The sequence below is a fragment of the Phymastichus coffea genome, unplaced genomic scaffold (assembly GCF_024137745.1).
Source record: "Phymastichus coffea isolate CEN01 unplaced genomic scaffold, Cenicafe_Pcof_1.1 PCOF00008, whole genome shotgun sequence".
NCBI classification, from domain to species: Eukaryota; Metazoa; Arthropoda; class Insecta; order Hymenoptera; family Eulophidae; genus Phymastichus; species Phymastichus coffea.
In genome coordinates this window covers 1,273,350-1,291,199 of record NW_026706819.1, presented here as the reverse complement: position 1 = coordinate 1,291,199, position 17,850 = coordinate 1,273,350, and the positions used below count along the sequence as shown (strand labels likewise).

The following is a 17,850-nucleotide window of genomic DNA, read 5'->3' as shown; positions in this document are numbered from 1 at the left end:
GCGGCGTCGGGGTACTACGCGACTCGGGACGCGGGTAGGATTGTGAGAGGGTGGAAGCTGCGATACTCTGGTACGGCTTCAGAGTGCGTAGACACCTTCTTGTCTAGGCTAGAAGATCTGCGCGCGGGTTCCGGGCTAACTGACGGCGAAATCTTGTGCTCGGTATCAGAGCTCCTCGAAGGCGTTGCGAGGACCTGGTACGAGCTTAACAAGCTTAAATGGAGAAACTACGCCGACTTCGTGGCAGGCGCTCGACGTTGGTTTGGGTCGAGTGAGCTTCAGCAACAGAGGTTGCTGCAAGAGGCCCAAGCTCGGTACCAGGAGAAAGGAGAGCTGGTACGAGAATATGCCTGCCACCTTCTCTTCATGTTAGCCCAGCTGCGTCCGCCGTTACCAGAGCAGAGGCAGTTAGATTTGTTATATGCAAATCTCCTACCCGCCATCCGGATGCAACTGCGAAGGAACGCGTTCTCCAACGTGGACGAGTTTCACGCCCGGGCGACCGAGATCGAAACCGCTTTGCGGGACGACGAGCGCCCGAGGACCAGGTTGGAGCCAACATCCACGTTATACCCCGAGCACATGGGGGTGTCAGCTAAGGCACCACCGCCCCGGGCAGGACCCCGAACGGCGGCCATGTCCAGCAAGTCTCGGGGTAGGGAGCAGCGGCAACCCGAGTCGCCGGTTAAAACCCCGGCCAAGAGACCCGAGGACCGGCCCACCATCGCTGCAACGCAGGCAACAGACCCTATTGAGGATCTGTCGTCGCAAATTGCGACCCTGCGGCGCGATATGGACCGGTACTTTAAGGAGAGGAAGGCTAACTCTCCCAGGCGGCCGAGAGGTCGGCCACAAGAGAAGGGGAGGAATAAAACCCCCCCAGGGTCTCCTGGCCAGCGACGAGAGGGTCAGCGGAGGAAGATAGATTACTCCCAACCCATCAGGTGCTCGTCTTGTGGCAAACTGGGCTTTACCAGAAGGTACTGCCCGGATTGCAACAAGGGAAACGGGCAGGGAAGCGGAGGACGGAGGTCCCCTCCGCGTCCCCAGTAAAGGTGACCTCTCGTCGCAGGTCGTTTGGACGTGGCAGGGGCCCGTCAACGACCTCAGGGTTCAAGGAGGTCTCGACAGGGGTATCGGACCCCACGAGACCCAGCAGTGCAGCGGCGTTAGAAGCGACAGCGACCGAACCGATGCCTGATCTGGGTAACCGGGCATTTTGTATCCTCGAAGGGTACGGAGGCCGGATTCAGGTGGTGGAGCAGGGGTTTGAGTGGGCCGGAGAGGAGACCACCAGACCCAAAAGCTCCAGGAGACCACCTGACACTCCGGAGGATACGCCGGCGACCCAGACACCTGCGGGCGAGAGCACGTCGACGCGAGTAGCGGCTGCCCAAGGCAAGAAGAGCCGTGAAAGCCTCCCGTCCACAGAGGGGAGAGAGACGGCGAAAGCTCCCCGCAGGTACAGACCCGAGGATGAGACCAGGTGGTGGCTTCAGGTGGGAATAGGTGCCTATAAATTAAGGGCACTCTGCGACACCGGGGCCTCATCAACGGTAATGGGTCAACTCGGGCTTAGGTTGGCATCCGATATGGGGCTGGGCCTGGACGTCACGCGAGCGGGAGAGGCGAAGCTCGCTGACGGTCGCCCATGTCCCATCTTGGGTCATGTGATTTTCCCCTTCACAGTAGGGGGAATCACAAAAGATGTAAGGGTCGCTATAACGCCATTGCTGTCTGACGACTGCTACGTCGGCGCGAATTTCGTGAGGGAATTCAGCGCCAACCTGAACCCTGACACGGACCAGCTGTACTTGGCGAAAGCCAAAGTGGCGGTACCGTTAGAAGTGGCAAGCGTCACTGGTACGTCGTGCCTCGCACCCGTAGGCCTGGTAGAAGCCACGGAAGCACAGCGTCAAGGAGTGGCTAGCCTCGTCGATGGATTAATTCCAGACGGAGGCGAGTGTTTAGGCTGTGCTGTGGGGGTCGAGCATGAGATAGACATCGGAGACGCTCGACCCTGTAAACAGAAATACTACCCGGTCTCCGACAGGGTGCGAGACGAAATGCACGCGCTGGTCAAGGCCATGCTGGACAACGACGTCATTGAACCAGCAACCAGCGGGTGGTCAAGTCCAGTGGTGATGGTTAAGAAGGCAGACGGCAAATATCGGTTCTGCGTAAATTACCAGAAGGTAAACGCAGTAACCAAGCCAGACGCCTACCCATTACCCTTCATGAGTGACATCCTACGAAGGATCAGAGATGCTAAGTTCATCTCGACACTGGACTTGAGTAGCGCGTACCACCAGATACCTCTTAAAAAGGAGTCGCGCCCAATTACGGCGTTTACAGTCCCCGGCCTGGGGCATTTTCAGTTCAAGAGAATGCCCTTCGGATTGTCCTACGCCGGCGCGACTTTCCAGAGGTTGATGGACAGAGTGATTGGCCCGGATTTAGATCCTTTCGCTTTTGCGTACCTCGACGACGTGATTATTATCTCGCCGTCTTTTGAGGAGCATAAGCGACACCTGGGATTGGTTTTACAACGAATCCTGGGTGCGGGCCTCACTGTGAATAAGACCAAAAGCCACTTCTGTAAGTCGGAAGTCAAGTACCTGGGGGTCCTGGTGAACCGTGAAGGGGTAAGGCCAGATCCAGAGAAGATCAAGCCCATCATGGAGTACCCAGTACCACGGACGATCAGACAGGTGAAGCGATTCATGGGGATGATGTCGTGGTATCGTCGCTTCATACCCGACTTCGCAACAATCGCTGAACCGATAAACCGCCTGACGAAGAAGAGCATCCCGTTTGCTTGGCAGCAGGAACAGGAACAGGCTTTCGCACGGTTGCGAGACGCAATGGTCTCGGCACCGATCTTGCAGTCGCCAGATCCCAACGCGCAGTTCGTGCTACAAACGGACGCGAGCGATAGTGGGATAGGCGCGGTATTGACGCAAGAAGTCGATGGACAGGAGCGCGTAATCGAGTACGCCAGTCGCTCCTTAAACAGTGCGGAGAGGAATTATACAGTCTCCGAAAGAGAATGCCTGGCAGTTGTATGGGCTATCGGGAAGTTCCGGCCCTATGTTGAGGGGCACCACTTCAAAGTCATCACCGATCATAGTTGCCTTAAGTGGCTCCACAGTATGAGGAATCCTACAGGAAGGCTAGCGCGTTGGGCGTTAGCATTACAAGGGCACGTGTTCGATATAGAGTATCGAAAAGGAGACCTCAACGTGGTGCCAGACGCTTTATCTAGGGCCTATGAGGAGGGGGTGGTAGAAGTGGGTGCCATGACTCATCTGCCGGAAACTGCCGATGCCTGGTACCTTCAGAGATACAGGGAGGTATGCCAGGACCCACATTCTCAGCCTACCTGGAAGGTAGTGGGTGGGAGACTGTACCATTACCATCCAACTGAGGAGAGCGAAGGGTCCATCGACAACGAGGAAGCCTGGAAGCTAGTGGTTCCTGCCGAGAAGAGGCATCAAGTACTTGAGGAGGTGCACGATGCGCCAGCAGCGGGACACCAGGGGAGAGAACGAACGTTCTCCCGGGCTAGGCACCTGTATTTCTGGCCAAAGATGTACGATCAGGTCAGAGAGTACGTGCGGAGTTGCCCGGTATGTCAGCAATGCAAGGCAGAGCAAAGGCCGCCTTGCGGGCTGATGGGTCGTCGAGAGGTCTCGCGACCCTGGCAGGTGGTGGCCAGTGACATCACTGGCCCCTTCCCAAAGAGCTCACGAGGGTTCGAGTATATTTTGGTCTTTTTAGACCTGTTCACTCGGTGGGTGGAGTGCGTGCCCGTGCGCAAGGCCAACGGAAGGACCATCGTACGGGAATTGCACGAGAGGGTGGTCACCAGGTTTGGGGCGCCAGGGATTTTTCTTTCGGACAACGGGACCGAATTTAAAAATCAAGAGGTCGATGCCTACCTGTCAAGGAACGGCATCCAGCGCGCCCTTACCCCAGTTTACCATCCCCAGGCAAACCCCACGGAGCGAGTGAACCGAACCCTCAAGGCCATGCTCATATCGTATGTGGAGCGGGACCATAAGAGCTGGGACGAGCACCTGCCTGAGTTCAACTTTGCGTTGAACTCGGCAACTCACAGCGCGACAGGGTATAGCCCGGCCATGCTGGTCTTCGGTAGACAGCCCACTCCCCCCTCGACCTTTAGAAGGGCCCAGGATCGGTTGGCTCGGGAAGCGTCCGAGGGCCAAGAACTGACCGAATGGGGAGAGCACATGCGCCAGTTACCAAACTTGTGGGAACGCGCTGGCTCTAAGTCTAGGGAGGAGGCGGCTCGTCAGGCGGTCTACTACAATCGGAGGAGACGTCAGGCCGACTTTAGGGTTGGGGACTGGGTGTGGAAGCGGAACCGCATCTTGTCTTCCGCAGCTCAGGGCATTTCGGCGAAGTTGGCACCGAAGTATGCTGGCCCCTACGTGATTCTGGAGGTATGTGGGACGAATACCTACCGCCTAGGTAACCAGCAGGAAGAGTTGCCTGAGCTGATCCACGCCAAGGATCTCAAGCCCTATTTCGGTCCATACTCTGATGAGGACGACGAGGAACCAGGAGGCGGAGACTCAGCACCGTTGGACGAAGAGGAGGGCGTAGGCGACCCGCCAGCGAAGATCGAGGAATCCAGCGAGGATCCGATACGCGAGCGCGTCGCGAATGCAGCCCCCTCGAACGAGCGTGAGAAACCCGCGGCGGCTCCGGAAGTACCGACCGAGGCGCCGGTTAAGCGAGTACGAGGAAGGCCGCGCAAGGACCCCACGCGCGAACCTCGGGAACCAGGTAGAGACGACCTGGATGGCAATGCGGTAAGGGGAAGGGGCAGGCCACGTAAAACCGCTCAGCACGTGCGGAAGGTGGTGCTGCCAGCTGCCCCCGCAAATGGGCCATGTTCTCGAGGAAAGCGCCGGGGACCGGGACGTCCTCGTAAAGAATAGCGTCGAGCGTTACACGGCGACGGGTAGGTTAAGGGCTGAGCCTGAGAAATCCCTTGACCCCACTTCTTCTCTTTTACAGATGGAGAGGAAGCTGGTCATCAGTGAGGAGGCCCTCGAGACGGCCACCCAGCTGCTGCTCGACCTGGGGTTGGGCCCGGGCGCCGATCGGCTGATTGGCGATCTAAGAAGATTCGTCCGGGCCCAGGTCGAGGCGACCGCTCGAGAGGGCCGCTCACGTCAGCGGGTGGATGACTTCCTCCGGGAAGGCATGAGGGCCCAAACCTCGAGGCCTACAACCCGGGAAGCATCCACCCAGACCGACGGTCCATCCGAAGAGGGCCGTCGGTCTCAGTCCACTACGGACCAGGGTGTGCAGACCCAAGGGTCGAGCACGGCCACCGTGGAGAGCTCGACCCAGTGCCCCGGGCCAAGGGAGGCCTGCGGCCGTCAGCACTGGGTCTGCACCCACCCACGAGTTCCCCAGCAGGTAGGTCTCGAGAACACCTGGAGGCACGTGAGATTGGGCCTCCAGGAGCTCGAGAACGCCTGGGAGTTCGTCGGGGAACTCCAGCGCCAGGTGCACGCGCACCTGGGAGAGTTCCTCGACTTCCGAGGTGCCCAGGAACTGCTGGGGGAATGGGCTCCGGTAGTCCGGCGGCAGAGGGCCTACGGTGAGGCCCTCCTGCACGTCGACCGGGGGCTGGAGTCCCCAGAGGCCGCGGGCCCGCCGGCAGTGTTGCCGCCGGCGGCCCCGACAAATAGGGACGCGGCCAGGGCTCCGGCCAAGCCCCCGACAAAGACCCAACCGAAGAGGGTCTCGGGGGCCCCCGGCGCCGGACAGGAGTTTGTGGTCCGAGTGGACGGGTCGGTTTCCGACCCGACCGTGGTAGTGCGAACCGTAGGGGGACGCACATCCGCCACGGTGGGCGGCGTTACCTTCATCGCCGCCCCGGCGTCAGCAGCCACGCCGCCCCAACAACCGTCCGGAAGCCAGGGCCACGGGGCGGAGCCCAGCCTCGCCAGGAGACCGGGCCGGGGCTGCTACATTTGCGGCCATCCCGGCATCACCACAACATCAAAGTGCCCCAACAAGGCGGAGCACTGGCGCTACCCCAGACATAAGGCGCCAGGGGGCTCCGGCAGGTGACGGGGGGGCATTGGTGGCCCGGGATGGGCCAATAAAATGTGTAAATTGAGGATAGTTGATATTGATTTCTCTCCTTTTCCAATCCTATCCTTGGGGCGCGAGTCAATAGGGTAGTTCGATCCGGTAGTTCGAAGCTAGGAGGGGGCTGCAACGATTACCGAAAATCGTTTGACTCGCGCGTGTAATTAGCGGTTAAGCGAGGTGAGCCGCGTTCGGTTCGCGAGAGAGAGAGAGCGCGTAAGGGGCAACGACCGGAAGGGGAGGCTCCGAGCGCCAGTACGACTGTGTCACTCAGTCAGTTAGCGCGCCTAACCTCCGTCCGTGTTCCTGAGTTTTTTTTGTGTTTGCCATTGACATTGTTCCTGGTGATACTGCGAACTTGCGTGGGTGAGTGCTAGCAGCAGCAGCAGCAGCAACAGCAGCAGTAGCAGCGGTGACAACTGCAGTAGCAGCAACAACAGCAATAACAGCAGCACCAGTAGCAGCAACAACAACAGCAGTCGTAGAAATCGAGGCAGGGCAGCAAGCAGCAGAGCAGTCTAATAACAGCGTGTTATTCGGATACGGTTGGCCACCGTATCCACGCCGTCGTTGCGGTAGGTGCACCTTCCCTGTTTCTAATTGTTGTTAATTTGGCGTGCGAATCCGCGCAGCGAGCGCGAAGAATAGATATATTGCGTGCGAACAGGTAGTTCGCGGCAATCGCGGTTTTTTTCTCTCTCTCTCGATTAGCGTGTATTGTCATTCACGCGTGCGCGCGTCAGTCTCTCGGCATACCCTCCGTGTAATTGATTTGAGTAAATAAATCACCCTTTGTTCCGTATAAACGAATTTATTAGTCGTTATTTCGTCATTCCCTTGTCCGAAGGTCGCGCCTCGCATTGTTTACATTGGTATTCGAATTCGCCGGTAACGCAGCACGAAGTGTGCGAAACGTTAGGCGGGAATCCTCAATTTAGGTTCCGATAGCGGCCGCACGAGCGCTACGAGCAAGCAGCGACAGCGCCGCCAAGTGGCGAGTTGGGGGAACCCAACTCGGAACTTTGAAGAGACCCTGCGCAGGCGCACTCCTAGGCAAGGTAGGTTAATGCGCATCGAGCGCATAGATAACAAGGCTTCATATAGTTAGAGTACGGGCACTTTCAGGAGATTACCGACTAAATGACAGCCTGTTACAGCTCATAATCAGAAAAATAATAGACGAAGTGATCAATAGATTGAAAAAGGAGAAGGCAGCTATGCAGAATGAGATACCACGGGAGATATTCAAGAATTTAACGAAGGGATGACTTTAACGAAACTTTAAGAATTAACGAAAATGATGAATGAAGTGTGGAAGAAGAGAGAACTACTTGACGAAAGGAAAAAGGTTCACATTTTTTTTTATCTGCAAGGCAGGAATAATTGAGAGGGATATCATCACTATAGATATATACATCAGGGATATCATTACTATAGATATATACATAGGGTATATTAACTGGTATGGATACTAAACAACAGACTGAGAGTATGCATCGAAGAAGAAGGTATACTGAAGGAGAGTCAGGCGGACTTCGGAGCGGGAAAAAGGGTAAGAGATGACTTATTCAATAATAGCATTATAGGAAACGAATTAAAGAAGGAAGGAAGAGAGTTTGCCTGATATTCATAGATTTCAAGAGAGCGTTTATATTGCAACATAGCCAACAAGATTTTTTTGAACTGAATTCCAAATACATCACCTAAAAGTAGAATTCTTATACTTGAAAATCTATCTTTCTGATTTAAAAATTTTTTTTTTTGTCAATTTATCCTTAATTGAAAATTATAATCTCAACTAACTTCTTATACCATGATCTCATTGAACAAATGATTAGACAATAAATCATACTATGATTCTGATTTTGAGGATGTTGAACACTTATAAACCATCAATATTTGGGGAAGGCCGTCAATTTATTGTGTTTTTCAACCCAACTCTAAATTAAACATTTTGTCAATAAACCCCACGCAAGTTAACTAGAGTAATGCTGAGGGCCAAACATGAAATTCCACACAGGTTAACCCCGAATATATGTAGAACCTCAAAAGCGATACAATTGTCCTAGTCTACAAACCTTGTACTCACGATATCCGGTTACATTCATCTATACATTCCGAAATCTTATAGTCTTTTATCTTCTTATGACTACGTTTTCGTTTTCATTTAAATAACTGTACGAAAGATACGAGGGTGGTCCGATAAGTACTTAGCCTCACCGCCCGATGGCGCCACTCTCGCAAAAGAAATATTCTATCACGTAGTACAACCTTCTCAATGGTTACTGTTATGATTTTAGCTGGATCGGAGTTGTAGTTTATTTTTGAGAGCGTGTGAAAGCAAGTGTGTCCGTTGATTTTTGAAAAATGGAAAAAGAGCAGTATCGGTTGTTGATTCGATTCTTGTTTTTGGAAGGGAAATCGCGCAGCGAAATCAAAAAGCGCTTGGATGCTGTGTACGGTGACTCTTCTCCTTTGATGGCTACTGTCAAAAATTGGTTTAACGAGTTTCAACGTGGTCGCACGTCGATTTTTGAAGAGCTCGTTACCTCATGTTACCTCGTTACCTCACGTTACCACAGAGGATAACGTGACAAAAATTCACGATCTCGTATTGGCAGATCGACGATTGAAGGTGGACGAGATAGCTAAGATCGTAGGCATCTCAAAAGTCCGCGTGGGTCATGTCCTGCATGAAATTTTGGGCATGAGAAAGCTGTCGGCGCGATGAGTGCCGCGTTTGCTCATTCCGGACAACAAGCGCAACCGTGAGACAACTTCAGAGCAATGTCTGACGCTGTTTAAGCGCAATCCGAAGGAGTTTCTGCGTCGTTTCGTGATAGTCGACGAAACATGGATCCACTGGTATACACCAGAGACCAAGGAACAGTCGAAACAGTGGACTTTATCCGGCAAAAGTGCTCCGAAGAAGGCGAAGACTGCCCCATCAGCTGGAAAGGTGATGGCCACCGTTTTCTGGGATTCACAAGGTGTGATCTACATCGACTACCTGGAGAGGAGCAAAATGGTCTCAGGGCTGTACTATGCCGTATTATTGGGCCGATTCGACGACGAATTGCAGAAAAAGCGACCCCATTTGGCGAAGAAAAAAGTGCTCTTCCACCATGACAACGCACCGGCTCACACCTCCGCCGTCGCCATGGCCAAATTGGTCGAATTAGGCTACGAACTGCTGTCCCATCCACCGTATTCTCCAGATTTAGCCCCGTGCGACTTCTTTTTGTGTCCAAACTTGAAATAGTCACTCGCCGGGCAGAAATTTGAGTCGAATGAGGAGGTAATCGCTGCCACGGAAGCCTACTTTTCAGACGTCGAGGAAACATATTTTTCAGACGGGTTGAAGAAGTTGGAGCATCGCTGGGCCAAGTGTATCGAACTAAAAGGAGACTATGTTGAAAAATAAAACGCCACTTTTCCAAAATTTTCGTTTTTCTTTTGTAGGCTAAGTACTTATCGGACCACCCTCGTATGTACAATTGTTATCTAATCGTGACATAGTCTTTCTAGGTAAGAAAGCTAATTTTGTAATCTTATTGATTGATGAAAAATCCATTCTATAAAAAAACAAATCAATAATTAATTGAATATATAACTATATGCTACTACTAGCATATAGTTAGAGAGCTATATAAGAGCGCCCTACTGTCGAAGGAAAGAGCGAGAGAGAGAGAGAGAGAGATCGAGAATGCAGCATCCACGCTATACAGTGTACGTGCCTAGCCAGCATATAGCTTACCAAACGCCCTACCAACTTCTATAGCGTTCTACCTTAATAACCTCTAGGGTGGCTGGGGGGGGGGGGGGGTCGTGACTAGGTCAAGGAACGACTCTGGAAGGTCGTCGGGAGTCACCATCCACTCCCTAACCACAGCAGCATCCACGCTATAAGGTGTACGCACCTAGCAAGTTGGAGGCGCTACCCCCTCTCCGAGGGTCCACACCTAGCTAGCATATAGCTTACCAAGCTAGAGACGCTAGCCCCTCTTCACCAAAACGCAATACCTTTATCGGGTGGTCTCAGGACATACACATATCCCTTATACATTGGCACTGCTATAACGCATTTTCAATGCAAAAGATATATCAATTGCGTTTTAGACGCTCAGCATGAGGTCTCAAAATTTAGACGCCTACCATGAGGTGTCACCTTATCACGATATCGCGATACCTTCATCGGGTTGCCTCTTTGTGTCCCAGAACATACATATATTCCTTATACATTGGCGCATCCTTTGGTAGCTCCTTTGTGTCCCAAAACATACATTGCTTATCTACTCAATTTGTTAATTTATTTTATGTTCGCGATATGTATTATTATTTAAATAAAAATTAATATTTATTACAGACAAACAAACATTATAAGCAAGTAGCAGAGCAGGTTTACGAAAATTGAAAACATTAGACTTAGAGGGCGCGTGACGTCACACGTATATAGTCGCCGATTTGCATATATGTACTCGTAAACAACTCTAGGTCTTTAGGGGATTTAAGCTACAGCATGTTTTGATTTTCGTCTTTTAACATTGTTTTGTACATGATACTTTTTATAAAATGTATCTCGAACTAGCAAGACAGTTTAAATGTTAGCCATGCTATATTAACTGTATTAATTGCAGGATATGTGCAAATATATACAATTAAAGCGAAAAAGAGAAATAACTATAAAATTATATCTAAAATGTAGCGCAAGAACAATGAAATTTTAAAGGATAACCAATTTCAATAAAATAAACAATTACATTGGCTTATCAACCGTAAGAAATATTAAAATAGTAGAAATTAATAGCAAATTAATAAACTATATGCGAGAACTAAGAATAAGCAAGGCGATATCCGCAATTCTAGAAAGTTCTCATGCGAACTATGAAAATTTTGTATAAATTTGGTGGGGCGTAGCGGCGAACCCTCGCTCGTGTGTAAATATGCCTGCGTTTGCCGCAACAAGGACTCTATCCTATCCTTGCACGCGACGCGGACGGTGACTGGTGATTTAATAAATTCTTGGAGCATGCTCTGATCTAAAATTTAATTGTCACTATGTTATTATTAGCACTCTCCATTTTGTTCAGCAAAAAATTTTTTTAATCCAATTTTAGAGCCAACCCGTTGTAAAAAAATAATCAAACAATCATATCATTAATTGTCACTACTTCGCCTAACGACCATCCTTTCCTAAAAGCATCACAAGGACAACTCGTGGGGAAATATACTTCTCTACGAGATAGATCCTTTCAGTGTTTTCTTACGAAATATATTTAATAATTTGATAGTCGAGAGAATCTGCATAAGAATTCTCGGCATATGTTCAGGTGCCTCGCCTGACGTTAGGCCGGATCTTGTGTGGATTCTTGTAAGACGTTACGAGAGTATATTTTGTTTGCCTAAACCCGAGATTGCTCTCGTCAAATCGAATAAATAAGGTAGAGAATGACCCTAAATCAATGTTACGGTACTACCTAGGCTTCTTTTCCTGCGAGTGTTAATATTGTCTGGGACATACGTCCTACCATTGTTAAGAGTTTCTCACGTTTATATTAACGTGGGGACCTATTAGCTAAACTTGGTTTATTAACTATAGACCGTATCAAATATCATAAGATAAACTCGATGAAAATATTCTTTTTTTTTTAATGTTATTATTCATTATACAAAAGTAAATATGTTGAAGCGCGAAAACTCAAATTCTCACTTAACACCATATCAATTAATATCGGGTATGAACTATTAAAGAAGATGTGTAAGTTGTAGTCACTTAGGTGAAACTTTTACAACATTCAATAGTTGTTTGCAGATTTGTCTTTGTATGTACATTGAGACAGGTTTTTTAACTTTCAATCGCCTAGGCTCCGTACAAATCTGCCTTAAACGTATACAAATCAACGTATTGTACAGTAGATCATGTAACTGTCTCCTAACCAAGTCTTTTTTTTGCAAGGGGATATCTTAATTAATTTAAACCTGTTATACGTTGATAAAGTTAAATTATATTTGATTTGATTAATTATTAATTATAACTTTGATAATTATATTTATATCAAGTACAATAATTTTTTGCCTTTCCAGGTTTATTCAATTCCTAAAGTATAGATACCGGAAAAGAGTAATGACAATATTTTAAATAACGAAAGCTGTCAAAAAGATGTTCCGAAGATTGAAAGTACTAAATCATTTAGTGAAGTACTGATGCCTGAAATTTTTTTTGACATTATCCAGACGCCAGTCCTGGCTGAATTATTACTAATGATTCTTCGATATTACAAGAGTCAATCACATAACTACTTTAAATATGTCATAATTTATAATCATTGTTTATAGCATGTTTGAAGATCCAATTTTTCTGCAATTAAGATACGAGTTCGATCAAATTGTTAATCATATGGCAGATGTTAAATTTGATGTAACGTATCTGAGTTGTACTGAATACGTAGAAAAAATTGAAAATCATGAACAGGTAAAAAATGTTCTATTAATTTAATAATATTAATCAAAGTAAAATATTTAAACTTTATATGCCTATATATCTGATGTAGTGCATCAATATTTGGATCATACGTTGAAGTCCTAGGCACAGAAAAGCATAAAATTGAACAAAATACCGTACTTTAGTAAAAGTCTCATAATTGATACAGACATTATTAAACAGTTTCTAATACCTGTTACAAGTATAATCTTTAAGTGCGTAGTAAAAACTAGCTGTCTGTCTCAAAATAAATCTGCAATGAGATAATTCGTATGCAGTGGAAGATTTATTAAAATATATGCGTTTATTTGATTGATAAAACAAAATTGACACTTTCACGAAATAAATGTCGCCAATCATGGGATAAACTAATATTTTAATATGTTACGTAAAATTCTTAATATCAAACTTTCATTAGATAACATTAAAACAGAGAACATTGAAGGTATTTCAATTTATATAGAAATAATTAGCCATAATTATATTTCTTCAACGCCTAATTAATTTTTTATTAATCATAAATATGTATAACTGTAAAAACTTGTCATTGAAAGAAATTAAAATTCTTTAGTCTTAAAAAATATTTTGAGTCTTCGAAAGTAATATATTCACAAAGGTGAGCAATCAAATTGTATTATTATATCAATTTAATATGTATTAATCTTACGTTAAATATTATGAAATAAATTTGTAAACAATATGAAACAATAAATAAAAATGTGGATAACTGTGTTACTCTACATCTTCAATATTTTTAAAACATATTTGATTTTATTATTTGTTTAACAAATATTTTTGTAAACGTTACCCCAAATATTTATTACTACTAATTTATTTTTATTAATATTAATTCGTTATACGAGGTGTGTTCAGTAAGGTGAATTTTTAAATTGGACGGGCTGTGTCAATTCGATCATCGATATTTTTTTTTTATTATGTTGGTATATACGAGGTGTGATCAAAAAGTAAGGTGAATTTTGAATTTTAGCGGGCTACGTCAGTTCGATCTTCGACTTTTTTATTTGGTTATGTCGGTACACTCGTCTAGAACATACGTTCCAAATTTCAGCTTTGTAGTATGTTTGGTTTGTTTGTGAGAGGCATCAAGGTTAGAAGTGTTTTGCGTGCTCCACGATTTGCTGCTGTCTAAAAACATGGATCAAAGAGTTTGCATTAAATTTTGTGTGAAAAATGGAATCAAATGTTCATCTCATTTGGTTCGTGCCAATCAATTTTGACGAGTGTTTTAGACATGAGACGTGTGTCAGCGAAGTTTGTTCCGAAATTGCTCAATTTCGACCAAAAGAAACGTCGCATGGGCATCACCTAAGAGCTACTGAATGACGTCAACGATGATCCAGATTTACTCAACAGGGTTATAATAGGTAACGAAACATGGGTATACGGTTATGACGTCGAGACTAAGACTCAATCGTCCCAGTGGAGGCATTCTGGATCAACAAGACCAAAAAAAGCACGCCAAGTTCGATCAAATGAAAAGGTTTTGCTTACAGTTTTCTTTAACTGCAGGGGCGTGGTGCATCATGAGTTCTTGCCACAGGATAGAACAGTAAATAAGGAATATTACCTGCAAGTTATGCGCAATTTGCGCGAAGCAATCCGCCAGAAACGTCCGAATTTGTGGAAAAATAAAAATTGGCTTTTGCACCATAATAACGCCCCTGCTCACACATCGTTGCTTGTGCGCGAATTTTTGGCTAAAACCAACACAGGAACGATGCCACAGGCACCGTATTCCCCAGATCTGGCCCCCTGTGACTTCTTCTTGTTCCGAAAACTGAAGAGGCCCATGAAAGGACGGCGTTTTGCCACGATTGAGGAGATAAAGACGGCATCGAAGGATGAACTAAACAAGATCACAAAAAATGATTTTTTGAGATGCTTTGAGGATTGGAAAAAGCGTTGGCACAAGTGCATTATATCCGAGAGGGATTACTTTGAAGGAGATAAAATAAAAATTGATGAACAAATAAATATTTTTTGAGAAAAATGAAAATTCACCTTACTTTTTGATCACACCTCGTATGTCCCTCACTATGCTCAGTTTCAGATAGTTTGTATGTTTATTTTTTTTTTGCTAGACAGAAACATTAGACATATTTTTTGTGCTGGATGAAAAGTAGCCTTAGAATATCTCCTCTCTATAAAATTATTAATTGCCTAGAAATAGTATTGAATATTCGTTGCGGCGCTGTCGGGCTTTTCCCGATAGATGCAACAATACTCAATTATATTTTAAAACGGCTTATCGAAACAACGAATATTGTGTTTGCTATTCGGTGAATATTGAAATTTCAATTTATATAGAATATACGAGGTCTGTCCGGAAAGTATGGGGCCTACCTTTATATTTTTGTGCTAGCGTTATTCTTTATCATCTGGTGGGTGGCATCCTTCAAAGTAATCCCCACTTGATTGAATAACACGGTTCCATCGATGTTTCCACTTTTCAAAACAGTCCTGGAACTCACTTTTAGGGATAGCCTTAAGTACACTCGTCGCATTGTTTTCAACTGTTGTTTTGTCATCGAATCGGTGTCCTTTGAGTGGTTTTTTAAGTTTTGGAAACAGCCAAAAGTCACAAGGGGCTATGTCGGGACTGTATGGAGGTTGTCCAAGCAATGCGATATTGTGTTTGCTCAAAAACTGCTGCACAAGATTGGATGATTGCGCTGGCGCATTATCGTGATGGAGAAGCCAGTCACCCCTTTCCCAAAAGTGCGGCCGTTTTCTTCTTACTGCATCACGCAAATGTTTCAAAATTTGAACGTAGTATTCTTTATTGATTGTCTGACTTCTTGGTACATATTCATGATGTACAACACCTTCACAATCGAAAAAAACAATCAACATTGACTTAACATTACTCCGACTTTGACGTGCTTTTTTGGTTTTGGCGATTCAGAATGCTTCCACTGTGAAGATTGTTGTTTTGTTTCAGGACCATATCCATAAACCCATGATTCATCACCTGTAATAACTTTTCTAAGGACATTATCATCATTATTGACCATTTCCAGATTGTCCAGAGCGATTTCTAAGCGAATGTTCTTCTGCTCAGCTGTGAGTAATTTTGGGATGAATTTCGCACACACGCATTTCATTCCTAAGTTTTCGGTTAAAATTTCTGAAATAATAGTTTTTGGTATCCCAAGGTCATCTTCTAGTTCTCGCACAGTCATACGATGATCTTGTTCAATTGCAAGTCGTATCCGCTCAATATTATCTACGGTTTTTATCGTCGAAGGTCGACCGGAACGAGAATCACTAGCGACAGAAGTACGACCATTCTTGAACCGTTTATACCACTCTTTTATCCGTGTTTTGCTCATACACTCGCTTCCGAAGGCCTTTAGCATCATTTCAATAGTTTCCGAACGCGTTTTTCCGAGTTAAAAACAAAATTTAATGCAAATTCGTTGATCTTGTTTTTCAGTCATTTTTGACAATATCAAAATCCGACGGACGCGAAAAAGGCACTGTAAACAAAGACACGCTGCGCATGAACTATACGTCCGGCAGTTGTCAGTAAGTAACCAATAGATTCGTGAGGCTTTACTGTTGACGTTTCCGTCCTGTAGAGGTGGTTTGAACACTATGGCGCGAAGATATAAAGGTAGGCCCGATACTTTCGGGACAGACCTCGTATGCGTGTCAACTTCTTGCTACTCTCGAAAACGCGATTACAAATATAACAGAAAGAGTCCAAATTATTTACTTGACTAATGCGAGATAGAATCAAACGTTACAGTATGTTTAGTTTTTTTTGCGAGATAGAAACGTTAGACGTGTTTTTTATGCTTGGCGATTTTCTGCTGTCGAAAACAATGGATCAAAGAGTTTGCATAAAATTTTGTGTAAAAAATGGAATTAAGTGCTCCAAAATAAGTGGTATAAGCTCTTTCAAGTTGTCCTAGAAGATACCGATGACAAACCTTGCTCTGGACGCCCCAGCACTTCAATAACTGATGAAAGTTTTGAAGAAGTGAAACAAATGGTGTTAAAAAATCGTCGAATCACTATTTGAGAAGTGATTGAAGACATCGGTATCTCTGTTGGCTCGTGCCATGCAATTTTTCCTGAAGTTTTGGGCATGAAACGTGTAGCAGTAAAATTTGTTCCAAAACTACTTAATTTTGAACAAAAGGACCGTCAAAGGAGCATCGTTCAAGAGCTGTTAAACGACGTCAATGATGATCCTGATATGCTCAAAAGAGTCATAACTGATGACGAATCATGGGTTTATGGTTTACAACGTCGAAACCAAAGCCCAATCGTCCCAATGAAAGACTTCAAAAGAGCCAAGACCGAAAAAAGCACGTCAAATTCAATCAAATGTCAAGGTCGTGCTCATTGTTTTCTTTGATTATCGTAGCGTAGTAAATCAAGAGTTTTATCACAAGGCGATACGGTTAATAAAGAGTATTACCTTGAAGTTATATACCGTTTGCGAGAAGCAATAAGAAAAAAACGTCCAGAATTGTGGAAAAGCAATTCATGGATTTTGAATCACGATAATGCACCTGTTCATCGTTGCTTGTGTCGAACTTTTTGGCCAAAAACAAAACCACAATCATGCCTCAAGCACTATATTTATCGGATATGGCCCCTTGCGACTTTTTGCTGTTCCCGAAACTCAAGAAATCCATGAATGGATGGAGGTTTGGAACAATTGAGGAGATAAAGAAAAAATCACTGGAAAAACTCAAGACTATACCAGAAAGTGCTTACCAGAAATGCTTTGAGGATTGGAAAAAACGTTGGTACAAGTGTATTATATCGGAGGGGGATTACTTTGAAGGGGACAACATAAATATTGATGAATAAATAAATATTTTTTCATAAAAATAAAAATTCACCTTACTTTTTGAACACACCTCGTACATTGAGATACATATTACATATTCGATCATTTTTTATAATAAACATTGTTTTTATAATAAATAAGTAGGACTGATAAAGGTAATTGTTTTCAGTCTATCAATTGGTGGATATGCATTAGTTCAGTTGTGACAAGTAAATTTTCTCTGCTAGACAAAATTGTATAAAAAAGTATATCTCTGTAGCATTGTAGCAATTAAACTGACTTCTGGAGAGAGTGAGAGAGAGAGAGAATGGACAGAAACCTTAGAGAACACTGCCCGTGGCCAAGAATGGTTTTCTGTACGGGATATAAATGTGTGTGTGAGGAGACTAGGGCATTTTCGGTAACC

The 17,850-nt window shown here is 45.5% G+C and overlaps 1 protein-coding gene across 3 annotated transcripts in view; it reads left to right on the top strand.

Annotated features, from left to right (window-relative positions):
- Window positions 1–17,850, top strand: part of LOC131669972 (alkyldihydroxyacetonephosphate synthase) — a 547,494-nt gene that overhangs the window by 208,005 nt on the left and 321,639 nt on the right. For 2 of the 3 annotated variants that reach the window (XM_058945234.1, XM_058945225.1), the window contains one exon: window positions 12,220–12,607. The exons of the other annotated variant lie outside the window; for it this stretch is intronic. In XM_058945234.1, the coding sequence (XP_058801217.1) occupies window positions 12,600–12,607 (8 nt within the window). In that variant the 5' untranslated portion in view covers window positions 12,220–12,599. The remainder of the gene's footprint in view (window positions 1–12,219; window positions 12,608–17,850) is intronic. 3 annotated transcript variants of the gene reach the window in all.